This window comes from Megalops cyprinoides, chromosome 11 (assembly GCF_013368585.1).
Source record: "Megalops cyprinoides isolate fMegCyp1 chromosome 11, fMegCyp1.pri, whole genome shotgun sequence".
Taxonomy (NCBI): Eukaryota; Metazoa; Chordata; class Actinopteri; order Elopiformes; family Megalopidae; genus Megalops; species Megalops cyprinoides.
The window spans coordinates 33,496,408-33,514,342 of NC_050593.1; the positions used below are offsets into that span (position 1 = coordinate 33,496,408).

Consider the following 17,935-nt stretch of genomic DNA (forward strand, 5'->3'; position numbering starts at 1 on the left):
TGACAGCCTAACCAAAACTGAATGGATATCCAATGTCACCCATACATCAAGATAAAAGACACACAGACTATGTACTGCAAATTTTATCTACAAGGGGTATATTTCATGGCACAGCTATCTTCACAGGCAAGGCATAGGTTGAATCATTGTCTTCTATACATAAATAAGATGATGGTTAAAGCTATTACTTTCTTCTCTGTTTCCACTGGGCTTCAGCTACATAGTCCCTGTCTATTCAGCAGTTTCATCTATGTCCACTAGCTTCTGTGATGTCATCACAAGTGTCTGCTTAGTTTCTCCCAGGAGGGTCATGTGCAGTCATGTGACAGGAAGTGGATGTGTATCTCTAATCCACTTGTATTGGCTCCATCTCCAGTGAGCCATTCAGAGACAATGGCAGCAAAGTATCAGGCACCTGTGAGGGAGACATAAGAGCAACAGGAAGTTTCTGAGTATGGGCATCTGGGGCTGAAACTCAGCGACAAAGACCCCAGATCAATCCAATACGTTACATTACATTACATTACTGTCGTTTAGCAGACGCTCTTATCCGGAGCGACTTACATAGGTTACAATTGCATTCATTTATACATATGGATATTTACTGAGGCAATTGTGTGTTAAGTACCATGCCCAAGAATACAACAGCAGTGCCCCAGTAGGGAACCGAACGAGCAAGCTTTTGGAGCCCTGCTCTTTACCACCATGTCATATTGCTTCCCACCTCAAAGTCATTAACTTTAACAAATTTAAGCAGCATATTTTTATTACTTCTTGTAGTTTCTGAGATTAATTAAAACTGTCAGGAACAAGCCCAACAAAAACCAGCGTGACACTTTAATTTCTTACTGTGAGTTAAGGGCAAAGTACATTATGGTTATATTAAGTAGTCCGTTATTTACAACATCCTTGAATGTCCAAATGTATTACTCCCTGAAATGATGCTGGTCCTAACTTTAACAAAAAAACAAATTGCACTTAAAATGAAAGAGATATGTGAGTTTTGACTGTGGGAATTTGGCAGTATGTGAAGAGAGGGCCGTTGCATGCTGTGCAGAGTTTCTGTGTTTGTACTCACTGCTGGTGAATCAGTCCCTCCATCCCAGAACTGTTCAGAGTCTCTGCACGTCATGTGATCCTCTCCTTGTTCACTCAGGCCTGACTTCTGAGCGGGCGTGCCGCTGTCTGGACCGCAGCCGGCATGCTCCGCTCCCTCGAGCTCCAAAGCCTTGTCATCCTTTCTTTCCGGAGTCCCTCTCTCCTTTACAGAAGCAGAGAATGCACAAAGCGCACTGTCATTTGGGATTCAGCACTGTGTGTGCCACAGAGCGCAGAGAGGACAGCAGCCTCTGATTTGCCTGCTTTAGACAGACATGGAGGAATACCAAGAAACAAAGTGATGAAAAGTGATGCTTGTAGTTCAAACTGACAGCCTTATCAATGCCGTGTTGGTGAGCTTCACACAGCAGAGGGAAGGCACATTGTCAAAGGCCAAGGTGTCTCATAGGGGTAAATGAAAAGGGTGCTTTGGTGAGGCAGATGTCAACAAATGCAGTCAATCTCCAGAACAGAACAAGACTTCTGCTGGAGGATGTGGGACTGGGTCTGGCTCTAAAAACTGGCTTTGTCAAAGACTACTGCACAGTCTCACAGGACAAATGCCTGCTCCTTTCCTATGTTACATTTCGAGACGTGAGGGTCAGAGGAATCCAGGGAGTGCAGAATGTGATATGGGTTAAAAGTGTATTAATGTACATTTCATATTTAAAACGTACAGCCACTGCCATCTCATGCCATTTAACTGCTGTATCAGAGCGTCAGCTATTTCGGTTAAAAAGAGGGATCCATTTAACACTTTGCCTGTAAGTACCTCTGCAGCAAACTTGCTTTTTGAGTGATTTTAAGTTGCAGTAAAAGTTTGAATATTTACGGAATCAGAGAACCATGGAAATTTGCTTATCAGTTTTGCCTCGACTCATGCACATCATCCACCCACTCTCGCCGAAGCACGAAAACACCAGGAAACAAAGCTGCACTAAAACGTCGCTGTAAAAACTTCATTAATTTTACAGTTCTGTCCTTTAGGTTATGTTTGTTATGTTTCAAAACTGACTCTTTAATAAATGAGAAATGTTGACATAGTTTATACTTTGAGACAGCAGTCATATGAAGCTCAGTGAGATGAGCAGCACAGCATGTCTCTCAGTTCAGACTTTAATCATGCTTGCCTGACCTTTTTGCATTTGGCTTCACACCAGGTCATCTAGAGAGTGTTCTTCTCTGTCTGCTTTTGTATTCTTGAATAAAACAGACTTTTTTTTTTTGCACACAGCGTATTACTGTAAACATACTGACAAAAGGCCAACTCACCAAATTCGCGGAGCTGGGCTGTGTGCCAAAGTGGTGAGCGTGCAAGCTGGCCGGTCGGGTGAGGTCCTGGGATCTCCTCACGGCCGAGGACACGGCCAGGGAGAAGCGGGATGGGCCAGCAGGCACGTACGGTTTGGGGGCAGCCAAGCCGTTCAGCTTGTTCAGGCTTGGTTCCACCGCAGGTGTCTCCGAGGTAAATCTGGAGGTGGCGTCATCGGGAGAGATTGTTCCGCAGGACTCTGGCTCCACCTGTGGCTGCTCTCCGGCCTCCTGACTTTGCACAGGGGGAAGGGGAGGGGGAAAGGGGGGAGGAGGAGGGGGAGGAGGGAAGATGTTCTCCTCCACTGCTCCCAGAGGCATTCTCACATTCTCTGACCTCCCAGAAACCTCACTTTCGCCACAGTCAGAGACGGCACTCGAGTTCTTTAGAGCGGCAGAGTCTACATAATCCACAGATGGTCTTTTGTGCTGTAGAAAGTACAAAATGTCTGGTTTAGGCTTGATTTTGGGAGGAGTCTTCTTCCCCTTGGCTTCCTCTGCTGGTCCTTCCTGAATGCCTCCATCGGAAAGAGATGAGTGTTCACTGTTTTCTCCCTCTTCATCGGGAGATAGAGCAGGTGCAAGGGCAGGTTGAGGAGAAGCCATATGGCCATGGTCACCGTCGCCAACGGTATCAGCCCCATTAATCAGCCGATCATCCTCCCTGATCATCCCCTCTGGCTGCAGCGAAGAGACCTGGGGTCCATCTGTTTCTGGGTGACAGGTGTCAGGTTCAGCAGAGCCTGTACCTTCCTCTTCCTCCTCTGCAGCAACACCTGGAGTCTCAAGATACACCTCCACCTCAAAGTACCTCACCTTCTCCACAGACCTCTGCGGCACAATAGTAAAAGTAGTCAGACCAGGCTTGGGGATGTACTCCTTCCTGGCCTCGGTGAATACCTTTGTTTTGGCCTCCAATTCTTTGATATAAACAGGGGAGCTTTTTGAGTCAGGTGCACCATGCTGTGCTTCTGGTGCCTCAGGTGGACCCTCCCCAGAGCGACGCTCCTCCTCCAGTGTGGCTGTGTCTCTCCTGGGTCCTGCAGGGTCAGAGGAAGAGCGCTCAGGGGAAGAAAGACATTTCCTGGTGCTGTGGTGCGCACACAGGATGGGCCTGGATGTCATTATGGATCTGATTATCTCCCTCTGGAGAGGTGCTGTCGTCACCCGCAGGTGGTTCTGCTTCCTCTGACTCTCGGTCACAGATAACCCCCCTGCTTTTCAGCTGATCTGAGGTCAGTATTCCTGTGTCGAGGGAGTGTGGGGCTATTTGATGCGCACTACACACATGTACATGTGTTCCAGTGGTGCTGTTTACTGTATCCTCACCTTGTGCTTCTGCCTTCAGTTCGGACAGACATGGCTGCCCATTCCTTTCTTCTGCTGGACTAGAATCACTGTCTGCAGGGACTAAAATAAGCTTTGTTTCAAATTAGATGCCACAGAACCAGAAAAGTCCGTGCTCCGCTATATAATATCTAAACATGCTTTGAACAGACTGTTAATTGTTTACTTTTAGCCGTCCCTAGTGTTTAGATACTGCAGGGCTCGACCTGGTTTGGTCGTACTCATGTCTTATGTCTCTGTTATTCATCAACACGCTGCTATAAAAAATAATGCTTTTACTGTGTACATATGCTATGCAAAGAACATCAATTGCTCTGTTATTCAGTGAACTTGCAGACCTACCTCTGTGTTCCAGCCCAGGAGTACAAGTCTCTTCAGGGTTCACTGATTGTTCAGCATACTCTTTATTGCTTTCAGAGTCCTTTGCTTGGCTGCCAAAACCAGAATATGAAGGCTTGGAAAGTAATTTATACAACAGACAATTGCGAGCTTTTTAAACCTGAAAAATTATTTTCAAATAAAAAAAAAAAGATATGCTGTAAACACAATCCTTTTAGCATTAAAGATTAAACCATAGATCTATTGACTGGAACCGCTTCTCTTTCAAAGCACTTTAAAGTACTCGCTTCGAGAGTTCGTACTTGCCATCTGAGGACAGATCACTCAACTGATCCTCCGCTGTGCCCCGTGCCTGTGAGGGGACCTGCATCTCAACATCCACAGGGGGCGGCATAGATTCCATTTTCCCAGAATCCATTGAGACATCGGCAGACAGGTTGAGGGTTTTGTCATTTTCCTGGATGACACTCACAGCGCTGGAGTCAGGGCCTACTGTGGAGAGCATCTCTTCCTGCTCTCTGATCTCCTCCAGGTTATTCAAGGGCACCACTGTGCGCAATAAAACAAAAACTATAGGTGTGATAAGCCCACTTTCCCAATGCTACAAGTCAGTCAAACATTCATGCTGTGCCCATCTTGGCATGTATCATTGCCTCACTTAAGAAAATGAGACCCTCTGCCCACTGAATTGCAAAGGAAGAATTTCATTGTACAGGGAACTTGTTTCTTTACTGTGCATATGACAATAAAACTTTGATTCTTGATTCTTGATTCTTGACTGAGTACATGAGAACCTTATGCAGTGGAAGTTTCTAGAAGAAAAGTGTCTTCTTAGACCTGTATGTGCCTGTAGGTCTTCATTCAGTGCTTCAAAGAATGGCACAGAGGAATTAAGAAATAAGATTTAGGGGAAATTCAGTGTTGTGTTTACACAGAGCTGCAAACAGTTTAGCCAGTGAACTGTGCCTGAAGTATGAAACGGATCTACGCGTGGGAGGAGACATTAAGATCTGGGGAAGTCAGATTAGTGCAGTCAGTGGGGGTGGGGGTGTATGGGAAATATCTGCAAGCACAGAGTAGGCAAATATTTTTGCGAGAACGGTTTTATTTGTAAAACTGACAAACTGAAATGATGAGGGTGGAGATAAAATTCCTATGACAGGGAACAACTAACACAAGCTCTTTGAAAAAAATTAAATTTAAGACACAGCTTGGACCAAACAAAATGCTTCGGCCAAGCGATACCACACATAAAGGCAAGATGGAATGACAAAACACAACACAACAAGAGACAAAGACAAAACAAAGTTCCAGTAAAACCGTTAGAATATGCACAGAAAAGAACACAAAGGGAACTGCTTTACAATCTCAGGGGATCCGTATCTGTATCTGGGAGTATCTCTCTCAAGACTGAAACACCTGATAAGAACGCATTCCAATTTTAAGTTCTCCTTTATAAAAATCTTAAGCATGTTAATGCTGTAATAGTCTATCACGCATCAGCTGATTGTGTGGGTCTGTGGTTATCACCAGTATATTCCACAGCAAATGCATATCTTATGATAAGGCACAATCTAATTTCAAACTGTGAAAAAAACACAGCTCTAACTGTAAAAAAAGAGTGAAACCGAAGTATGCATGGGGCATTCCTGGAAACACTCCTTGTGCAATTACCTTGTGCAGTTCTGAATTTAAAACTGAAAGGGCACCCAAAGACTTTCTGTACTCTCCGTGTGGTTTGCTCACCAAATATTTGCATTGCTTCCCAGATAAACCACTGACCCAGTAAAAAAACTGTTGATATTGAATCAATTTGTGTATTTGTATATGCCTTACAAGTTAAAAGCCGGAAAGTAGAGCACAAATATAAGGACAAAGCCCTCAGCAGTCAGAGTAATTAGACTCATTGCAAAGCCAATACGCCATGGCAGCAAAGCAGTCTTTCTGGACTTAGAACGAGGGGGCCCCCTGTGGGTGATTTAGGGGAACTATTCCAAGAGTGCTTTAAGACATTAACAATGGGATATTCAGTAAACTAGATTCAGACTTGATAGGCTTGATATTCTGGATGTTATCTCAAGATCCCATTCTCAACCCTCCTCAGTTTCACTAGGGTGAGGTTTGACACAAGCTGTCTACCATGCCCTAGTGAATTTGACCATATCACAGATAACTCCATTAAAGTATTTTATTAATACCAGCATAGAACATTTTGGATTTGTGTGGAATAGCTTGACAGTGAACAGAATATTCATTGTAATTCATCACAAGTAATATCATGAAAATACAGATTTTGATAATGTTATATCTGTTTTCATCCTCGGGAGCAATGAAAGAAATTTTCTTTAAGATGATTTGACCTTGCCTCCTTCATTGTCTGTAAACCGTATAAACCCATCAAAACTGACAGCTTGCAGCTCAGTTTTCACCTATAAAATATTAAAATGATATCACAGGTCTGACGGCCAGGAACAGCACTGCTGACACCCTCTTGTGAGGGACACACCTAAACCCAGATATGGGACATGGTCAATGTGAGTGTTCTATGTTGCCCCGGGTAACAGGGCCTGGCAAGCAAATACATGACCCAAATAAAATCAGTACCCTTAACTGTGCTATTTACCACAGTGGTCTTCATAGGAACCATTAAAGGAATAAATAAATAAACACAATTCATGGTCAGATGACACTGACAGGGATCTGGAATTTCATAAGTACATGCACACAATGAAGATTCATAGGGGACGCAAAAAAATCTATACAATATATTGAACAGAATAAACACAAGAATGATTAACAACATCAATCATGACAGGCGGAGTAAATAGGACAATTACAATAACACAAGATGAACACACAAAACACAGAAACTGACACAAAAAACAGCATAAGAAAGAAGGAGGCCACCGCAAGAAGAGGTGAGATCAGCAGCACAGAGCAGGTGGAAGCAGCCGACACTCATGCACCTTCCTCTCACAGCTCCAGGTCTGCGGGATGGAAAAGAGCCATGGCCTCAGACACACACCAATCAAAGCACAGGAAAGGCAGAAGATGCAAGTCCCACTAAACCTATGCATGCTCTTCAGGGAAAAAAAAATCACTATGTCCTCACAGATAATTATGACCTCATTACTATTTAAAATACCTATCATCATTATTGTGGCAACAATAAACACTGTGAAACTCAGCATTTCCCATTCAAAACCAATCACTGAAATCAAAACTTTTTTTTTTCTTTCAGTTAAGTTACAAACCCTATAAAATTAGCAGTTTGTCCCGATTTGGTAGTCATTCAGTCACTAGCAAGATGCTAGGTTTGTTGCTTATGATCAGTAGCCGTGTTGGTAGAAGTATGTGCTTAATAAGACTCTCATCTAAGTCACTGTGCAACGTGTATGCACATTCTGAAAAATATCTTAGAGAAATACAATATTTTCCATCACAACATGAAGACCCCATTTGTGTCCAATGCAGATGTTCCAGTTTGGCCTGCTCTGTCTGAATGTAGAGGCTTCAGGTATTACAGACCTGCACTACGCATCAGATAAAAATGCAGGTAAGACAGTAGGCTTGTGTATTTGTGAAAGGATGCAGGCTATCAGGCTTCTCTGATTTTGTGCTCAATCCATTTATATGTAGTCACCATCTAAAACTGCACTCTGTCTGATCTCCACAGTTTGTCTGTGGCAATTGACCCACAACAGAGTACAGGTTTAACCCACAGATACAGATACCAATAACTGACATATATTTCAAAAAGCTAATTATATATGTTGGATGCTTATTTGTAAATGTAGTGCTTAGAGGCTAGAAGAGACTTAATAAATGCTTAATAGCATTTAATAACATTAATAAAATAGATGCTGCATTAATAAAATAGATGCTCCTTCATTTTCAGTATTTTTGTGTTCATTAAAAACCAAAGGGACAGCTTTTCTTGGAATAAATTGTATTTTTCCATTTTAGATATTCTACATTCTGCTCAGTGCTTTTATGTAGTGCTGATTTTCTTCCAACACTTTTGTAGAACATTCATAATGAATAGCTTTAAGTAAATACTATCGGCAATTGGCAGGGAGATGCACACAATTTCTCTAAATGGATCTCAATCTGAAGAAAAAAAATGCATAACATATATTTTATGACATTAGCCTATACTGTTTCCCTGAAATTATATATTTATTTTTTTTATAAACATGCACACCTGAAAAATTAATAAAATAAAAATGCTAGGCAGGATCGCAAATACCAGGAGTCTGGACTCTGCAAAACTAGGTGAAGGCTATTATAATTCAACCAGCAGGTGGCGATAATGCGCTACTTTTTTGTAGGATGTTCGACATCACACAGTCTCCTGAACTTTTTCTTCATCCACATTCACCTGTTGACTTTGGGATCAGAGTAGAGAAGGACAAGATCTAGGCTTTGCCAGCGTTGTGGAGAAAAGTCTGGGAGGTCACTGAAATTCAAACCTGCTGCCTAAAATAATCAAATATCAATGCAACTTAAGTGGAACAATTAGAACAGTTTCACTATGATATGCTTCCTACAAGGGCCACTGCTTGTAAACAAAAACTAAGGTGCATATTGCACATGCATTTCATTTGAAAACAACAAAGATTAGACAAACCTTTAATGCTCTTATCCCCTGCAGTTTTATCCGGTGTGATTACGGAGGGGGGCGACGGGGGAGGGGGGGCCTTCCTCTTCGAGCTTTTTAGGGATCCTCGAATGATCCCCGATTCCTCCTGAGCATCAGAGAAAAATACGGCTTTTCCTCAGGGGGTCTTGTAATCTATCAGCACAGTTGTTTGTCAATAAATGTTTGGGAACTCGTTCACAGGATACCTCAATTAATCCAGCAGCTGTGCATCTCTGAATATTAACTTTAATTAATTAACAAGGTAATCACAAAGCACAGCTCAGCACTTAATAGCTCTCTATAATAAGATAACAAACAAGCTGCTCCACAGGGCTTGTTTCTCACTATAAGGAGTATTCAAGTTATGATTTTGTCCTCAAGAATATTTAGCTAGAAAAAAGAAGCCTGCAAGCTTATGCACTGCATTACAGTATATTACATCTATTTAGCAGACACTCTTATCCAGAGCGACTTCCAATAGAACATAAGTGTGTCCATTCAGTTTAAATGAGCAACAGTGTCAGAGCAGGCTAACAACACTCCCAGACCAGTGAGTGTGAGCACAACACTATTCAGGCCCTACCACAAGTTAACTTGTGACAAAAGCCAGTGATACAACACAGTCCCTAGAACACAAATTCATAATTCATCATAATAATACACATAAAATTAGCATCAAATGCAAGAAGTAGCAGGTGTTTGGGGGTGGGGATAGAAGTGGAATCGAGATGCAGTCTGAAGAAGTGGGTCTTCAGTCTGCGTTGGGAGATCGCCTGTGATCCTGCTGTCCTAAACCCCGTGGGGAATTTGTTTACCAGATAGCCTTCTTAAGTGTGATAGCTTGTTTTATTTATTTATTTTTTACTTATTGTCCAATTATGCAGCTGCATACAGTATATTTATCAAAGCCATTCAGGTTAGGTGCCTTGTGCAAAAGTACAACAGCTGCCTCCCACCTGGAATTCAAACCTATTCATAACAATAACTATAACAATAACTACTCCTCAGCCCAGAAGCTACATCCTTTTTCCAGTTTCACACCTCACATGCCCATTTCAGGGGGCATCACATACCCCCATCAGGGGTATTAATTGTGCAGAAATATCTCCTTGGCCTTGTGCAGACGCACGAAGAAAGCTGATCACAGAGAGCTCACTCACCTGGGCAGGTAAGCTGGGTTCCGAGTTACTCTGATGATCGCGGAGGTTGGACGGGCAACTCGGAGACGCCGCCATGGGGGGCGGCGGAGCCCGTCTCTTCTTCGGCATGTCGGAGAGCGTGGCGTTCGACACGGGGCCGTTGGTATTCGGCGAGTTCACACCTCCAGGGGTCTGCTGTTCCCTCAGGACCGGAGAGCCAGGGGTGCTGCCAGTCACCACCTTTAAAGAGCAAGCGTTACAGAGACACGAGTGGCACCACTGTCTCCGCAGCCAAGAAGCGTCCCTTTCTGTCTGCTTCCAGTGGAAATGTTGTGGACAAAAAACTGAACTGGAAAGTAAATGTCACGAGTAAAAAAATAGAGTGGAAAAGTACAGTACAGACCTGGTCGGGCTTCTTCGTACTTCGTTTAAACATGCTGAACAAGCCTTTGTTTTCTTTCTCCTTCAGAGTTTTGTCTTTGCCCACTGGACTTTTCTCATCTAAAATTTAATTCATGAAAAGATCTCAGGAGACATTGCCAAAGAGGGATGATTTCTTTCCACTAAAGAACTTTCTTCCAACAAATTGAACACTGCAGAACAGGAGCTGCCACTATAATCCTACTGTATACCTTTCTGCATTTGCATTTTCTCATTACCTTGATGTGTTGGTGAAGCCAGCAAATCTATTGAATCAACACCTGTAAGAAAACACCACAAATCAAAACATGTCTGCATTTATTTATTAGTATAATTTACAAAAATGACACTTCCAGTCAGGAAAAAGCAGGAAAAATGTTAGAGGGAGGTTAACATCATTTCAAAATTCATTTCATATTGGCACTATGCAGAAAATAAGCACTAAACAGCATGTCAGTTAATTCATTACTGTGACTGCATGGTTTGTTACCATGACAGAAAGCATATTTCACCATGACAGAAAGCATATTTCAAGGGTATTGACAGTCTACCTTTTGTGTCTTTGGCATACACTTCCCTCAAGCCAAAGTCATTGAGGGATTGCGTCAAGTCCAGAGGCTCCTCTGAGCAGAAATCTCTCAATAACACTGTGGTCTTTTGGTCAAAGTCGCACTTTTGACAAACCGCAGGCATGAGTTCCTGAAGGGGTATCCGAGGGTTGACCCTCAGAACAGTCTTCTGTGTCTTTTTAAAGTTTATTACAAGGCGAACAGTGGCCTGGAGAAAATAAGAAATAAGACTCGTTACATGACAGTACCATTTTACATCATCATCAACATGAACTGAAGACACTTCAACATATCCAGCCATTTTTAAGCAAAATCCACATCAGTTCAAAATGACAGAAATGTTGCAGGCAACCTGTCTTAAAAAAAAACAAACAAAAAAAACAAGAGCAACACAACAACAAAAAAGCAACAGAAATCTTTGTTCTCCACCAAACGTGGCCTTGAACAGGATCATCTACTCTTCCATCTTTTCCTGGTTTATAACTGTGGAATATGAACTTCTGCGGTCAAAAACAATACATTAGGTTGTAAAGAGGCCTAGGGCAGGGTCAGTGAGCAGCATAATGGAAGGCATGTCAGAGTTCTGAGGCAGCATGTTCCCTAGTAATGTTCGCCTCACCTCTGGTACCCGAGGTCCAGGTTTCTTGTTCTTGTCATCCATTCCTTTGGGTCTGATGAGGACTTTGTCTGCCTGCAGGGCCCCGATCAAAGCATTGGGAATGAACTTGATGCGATCCCCATTTGCGGAGGTGAGCTCGATGGCGTGGCTGGAGGGGTTCAGGTGATACTTTGCGCACAGCGTAATCAACAGGTCCATCACAGGCTTGCTAAAAAAATACACAGCAATAGGGGAGAAGATCAGATCTATTTATATGCAGTCATTTAGACGTAACATCATGTCACACAACACTGAGACAATTTTAGAGTTAACAGAGAGAATTTTACAGTTTCAGTGTTTCCTAAACTGATAGTGAAAGGACTGCTCTTCAAATATTTTTCAACTATCTCAACTTTAAAAAACACTTAAACCTCAAGTTACAAGAATCTGAATGCATACCACTGAACGCCTACTGAAAAAAAAAAAACTTTGGCCCCAGACTGAAAACACCGGAGGATGACCGTAAAGCGATTTTTGTGTATGTCCTTCAAATGTGAAAAATACATTCATATGAACTAACTACTGTACATTTCAGAGCAAGTTTAGCAAGTATAGCAGAAGATGAGGGCCAATGTTTGTAAGGTCTTTATTTATAGTGCTCTTTGTGCTGTAAATCCTGAGTAACAGGAACAATCATGCATATAAAACAAATGAACCATGCCATAATCATGCCACACCTACTGTGTGCTTACAACCAACAGTATTACAGGAAAAGCTCCTACACACAAGTTACATCACATTATTATCATTTAGCAGCTGCTCTTACCCAGAGTAACATAGCTTACAATTTTCACATGTTGTCTATTTATACAGCTGGATATTTACTGAGGCATTACTTTGCCCAAGAGTACAGCAGCAGTGCTCCAGCAGGAAATCAAACCAGCAACCTCTTGGTTACAAGCCCTGCTGTGCTATAGTGCGCTGTCGCCTTCACTGTTAGCTTAGCATATGCCCTGTGCTTGCAAAGAGACAGGACAACAACTCCAACAAAACCTCAAAAATGTGAAGAATGTGGTTCTGGACCACAGGTATGGTTTATTTTGAATAAACTCCTCATGAAATGTTCACTGAGGTGTTCTCTTCTGAACTCCGTTAACACAAAACCTAGCCAGTGTGGTATGTATTTATTTATTATGTCTGTATTCTCACACTCACCACGTTGTCCCTGGTTTCTCCTCGTTCCAAACACCTTCACTCCTCCTAAACGAACCCGCCCATACCAAACTTTACCTCCACTCAGTATGTCCTACCTGCCGTGGACAGTGGCTGTCTTCTCCAGCCCGTCAGGCAGGACCACACCTAAGGTTAGGTCCTGGTCGAGCAGGTTCTCTTTCTGATCCATGTCCGAATGTCTCAGGGGGTGCTGTGGGTCGTCCAAGCCCTTCACTGTAGGGGGTGGAGGAGGGGCTTTGCCTTTTGTCGATCTGCTGACAGGAGGACAAAGCCAAAGAGGCCTGAGAAAGTGTAACAGTCATGCTCTGCCGTTCCTGCTATTTTCGATATCTATTTTCAAATCAGCAGTGTTGTGGGTTTCCCAAATTGTGCGCAAAGCACCATTGTACTTGTGTGAGATAAAGCCTCTCTGAGCTGTATCTGAGCTGACAGAACCGTATTTACTGCACTGAAAGAACTCAGAGTGATATATCATTACAAACAGAAGTAGGAGATGCTACTGTACTTCACCCAGAAATATCACTGGTAACTGTGATTATTGGTATGGTAGTACAATCCCATCAGTTTGAACCTACAATTCAGAAAGACACTTGAAATTAACATAGGCTTTATACTACATGTGCAACATTGTAGAAGATGAGTCATTCAAAAATGCAGGCTGACCTGCACATGGACTTATTTTCAAATTCAAACACTACTTAACAGAAAAGTTATTCGTCCACTCCCAAAACATTCCTTTCATTCTGACCTTGGCGATCAGAGCTCACACATGTACATATTTTTCCCTCCAGCAAACCATAATCTGTAAATTATTGACTGCCCTTTGTTAAAAAAGCTTTACTTTCAAACTTTTGAATGGTGACATAGCATACAATGTATACATGCAGAGAACAGAGGTTATGACTTGTCTACCTATGAATTTCCAGAGGGAAACAGTGTACCAACTCTGAAAATGGACATTTGGTCACAGCATAAAATGAAAGCCTTCTTTGATTTTTTTTTTCTCCTGCCAAATTAATTTGGGAATACCTGCACCAAAAATCTCCTATACTGTACATATTGTTACTTTAAAGGAATGACCACAAAACCATACATGTATATTCATATGCAGACATATGTTCCTGTGTGAGATCATAACAACATGAAAGAAATTGTTTCTCCTGAGTTTGAAGCAAACAGTGATTCAGAGAGCCAGCCTGGAGCAGCTTCTCCCAGAGTCACAACACGCGGCAGCGGAACTGATTCACTCGCTGACGCTGGGAAAAGAAGACTTCTCCTTACATGCCAGAGGCAGGGGAAAACAGTGCTAGTCTGCATGACTCCTCTGAGGACACGAGGCAGTGCTCATATCAGCTCTGTCGGATTTGAAGGTTCACTGGACAGCACTCCTGACCAGCACGTACGACCTTTACAGAGAGAGCCAGGGGCCATGTGACTCAGTCTGAGCCCGCAAACTCAGCTACTCTAAAAACCCCTATACACATCAATGTCCACAGCAATTAAACTGGCTTTTTTGTCAATAGGATATACTGCATACCTAGTGTCACTGCATCGTGTTACAATGCTAATGATGATTCCAACACCTAGTGTCACAGTAGCGGTGACTACATGGTTCTTTCTATATTACATGTTGTATCATTTGTATCATATACTAATGTACATCATATATTGGGTACCATTTACTATCGCACACATGTACTGTTGTCAGAGCTAAAAAAGGAAGAAGATATGGCTGACAGATTTCAGACCGTGAGTCCCAGCTCTTGCGAGTAGTGTTTGTCCCTAAGGTGCCTGTCCACAGGGTGCATGATTACTGTAAGAACCCTGTGACATACTGTAGACGGAGTAAGCACCAAGAGACCATCTGGCAGCTAAGAAAACAGAATCAAACAGTGATTTCCACTAATTGGGCTTTTTGTGTCTCATTGACTGTATGTCCCGGACAAGGAGCCAATATGTTTAAGAGGAAGGCTATTAGCATGGCTTATTTGTAATGAAATTAAGAACGTGAGCCGTGACGCAGGAAGCAGTGAACAGATAATAGCAAATAATAGTCATCATCCCCGGAAAAAATGTTCCACAAATACTTTTAAAACTCACTTCACATGAGGTCATTCAGACTAATCAAGAAGGCAAAAAAAATCTCAGTCATGTTCAAATTTGTTCTTGCACTTACACTAAGGGGAATATTCAATCCAACTGCAATGGTGTTTTGTCTTCTACTTTGAAACAAATATTAAATTTATAATAGTCATCCTTAATTGGAAACAAAAGTATTGTATAGTTTTATTACTGTAAGGTAAGGAAAAAAACACCATAGCAATAGATCAAATATCAACCCTTAGGGTGGAACTCACTTAGCGAGCTTTTGTTACAAAAAGTAACAAAGTAACACAACAAAAGTGACACAGAAACATGACGTGGATCCCATATACAGTAGAGCCAGGAATGCTTCTGAAAGACTGACTCCCTGCAAAAATGTCAAGAGGCCGCATGCAAGACACATACTGCAACTCACCTAAGGGTGTAAAGTCCAATTTTCACCACTGCACTTTCACCCTCTAAAATACCTTAGTAAGTACACACATCTTGTCAGTGATGGTGAGCACAGCTAAAGCACAATAAATGGGTCAATTTCAAGAACAGCTGAAGTAGGTTCAGTAATTTTCATTGTACAGTAGTAGCGCATTCAGTGAAAGAGCAGGGAATTTACATACTTGAATGAAAATATGATGCACGTGATATTAACTGTCACCAGTCATAACAGAAGCAGATCTAGAAGGTGGCTGCAGAGGGAACAGCCTATGGGAGTCCAGCCTGTACAGTCTGCATTTTGTGGTTTCAACAACCCGTCTCTCTCTTTGACACATAGAGACCATGCATTGGTTTTTTGTTGTCACTTTTGTGTCATATTGGTCTTCATCAGTCTGTGACCTGCTCTGGTGACACCAGGGGTGTGTTGCTGTCCCATCAATTTGCTGTATGCGGCTCCATTAACTTCACAATCACAGACCAGCCAGATTCTGGCATGCTTGCACATCAACTCCTGGGAGAAGTGATAACAGATACTATGCATGAAGCAGTGCTTGTCCCCAGTTTCTACAAGTATTGTAGCACCTGGCAGAGTATATAACCACATGACAATCTGCTTGTCTGAAACCAAATAATCAAAACTGATGATTCAAAATAATGCAAACGCTATAATGTACAGTACACCTATATTTGATGCATGGCCTTGGATATATGAGCAAATCATACTTTGCTTTGGACATACAAGTGAAATTGAAACATAAGGTTTCTAATGAAATACAGGAACTGAAACTAAAATAACTGACATGCATTACCAGCCAGGAAAGAGAAATCCTTTAACCCTCAGAATATACACTGTAGCAAGTGACAGTAATTCTCACGGTACTTCTTAATGTTTTGATGATTTTTTTTTCTCATGTTGAAGTTCTCCTCCGTTCAATTCTCTCTTAAAAGACCATTTGTAGAACATGTCTATAACATAACGTTTAAGGAGATGAACACAACGCAGCTATTACTTTCGTAGCCTCCCGAATATAAAAACTCCCGAAAAAAATCATTAACAGTAGACAGTTTAACCACTTTTTTAGCGTTACAACGGCCACTGCATAATTATTCTTTGTGGTCTGACATTAATATTTCTTTGAACAGATTGCCCCTTTCGAACAATCACTGCACGTTGCACTTGGAAGGCGCAAGGGCAGTAGATTCTCTACAAAATTATGCTTCTGTCAACACAGTTCTAAGACGCTAATAATAATAATAATAATAATAAAAACACTAAAGCACAGAAATCAGTGAACAAGATCTACTTACCTCAATAACTGATCGGCAAACTGAAATGTGTAGTAGTGTAGTGGTTTTAAGTTTTGGATGGAACTTCTCCCTTCTAGTTCTGCATGGAAAGGTGTGCTGGTATACAGTGTATGCAAAGCGAACTTTATGCCTCTGACTTACTCGGACAACACCCAGTGTATTTTAAGATCCGAGTTCAACAATGCATACCACCCTAACAGCTGCACGTTTATCAAGTCACATTAGGCCTTTTCGCAGCAATGTGCGAGTGGTCTCCGAGGTAACACTCCTTTTTAGAAAGACTGCATGTGGAATTTACCACCGACGTTTCATCCGTACGCAAATTTGAGAATAGATTTGACTTTTTGCAGCTGAGCGTTCACGTATGTCTCATATCGGTTGGCACTCAACCTGGAACAATTGCATAGATGTTGAAGTTGATCAAATTAACGACCAGCACAGTTAAAACAGTTTATTGTACTTTGGCAATGATTCAAGATGTCGTTATGCTTTACTCATACTACATACTTTTCTTAAATATTTTTACCACGCTCCAAAAATTAATGATTGATATACTCTGGTTTCTGTTGTGATTTACAACGACCGATGGCGCAAACATATCTAGTAATACTTCCAAATTCTTGACTAAGTGCAGAGCTGTTAATATAATCAAGGGTATTATTCAGTGTTTACCTAGTTTACATTTAGGTGACAATTTGAATTGAAATATTGTATTACAACCTCAGATGATCACATTAAACCCTGCTGATGTCTGTCAGACAAAAACTTTATTCATTTGATTTATAAATAAATCTAAAGAGAAAAAGCTATAGTTACCAATCAAACTGACCCAGCCCAGATGAAGCCCATGTTAGAGTTTTTACTATCATGCAGGCTTGATGTAGCATTGGAGCTGGTGAGAACTCCATCCAGAGAGCTTGGCCATATCCCAACATGTCTTAGAATTAAGAAGTATCTGACAAGAAGTCTGTTTTATATTTTCTGATTACCAGTCATCCCCAACCTTACCTGTCCTCTCGTCTGTGTGCTGTTATTTCTTTTCTTATTATTTTCAGTTCTCCCTAGCTTCAGAGAAAGAGTGTGTTATCCCTATGTTGCAGTGGGCCTGACCACTTGCTTCACCGAGCCCTGTGACTCCAGTAAGTCTGTGTCCCTTCTATATCCCTTTGACGCATCACGGAGGCTGTCTCGGAGAAAAAAAAAAAAAAAGCTCTTTAGCGTTACACTAGTCAAAGACCAGAGATCCTCTCCCTCAGCCAACTATGAGCAGACTGGTAATCCACTTTGTATCCCCACCCATTGTGACACCTGCAGTCTGGCTGTACAGCGTAGTGCTGGGGCATCATTTGCAACGTCTGCATCTGGCATTCCTCATCTGTCTGACTGCACTGCTCAT

General features: G+C 41.9%; 1 protein-coding gene across 1 annotated transcript; it reads right to left on the minus strand.

The window, feature by feature from the left end:
* Window positions 1-346: 346 nt before the first annotated feature.
* LOC118785396 (cordon-bleu protein-like 1) lies at window positions 347-17,388 on the minus strand. The gene is made up of 12 exons (XM_036540010.1): window positions 17,369-17,388; window positions 12,774-12,947; window positions 11,485-11,692; window positions 10,848-11,073; window positions 10,280-10,377; window positions 9,898-10,116; window positions 8,726-8,843; window positions 4,402-4,644; window positions 2,747-3,449; window positions 2,371-2,644; window positions 1,079-1,261; window positions 347-415 (listed from the first exon to the last, which is right to left on the minus strand). The coding sequence occupies exons 1-12, from the start codon at window positions 17,386-17,388 to the stop codon at window positions 347-349; spliced, it is 2,535 nt and encodes an 844-aa protein (XP_036395903.1).
* Window positions 17,389-17,935: the final 547 nt, after the last annotated feature.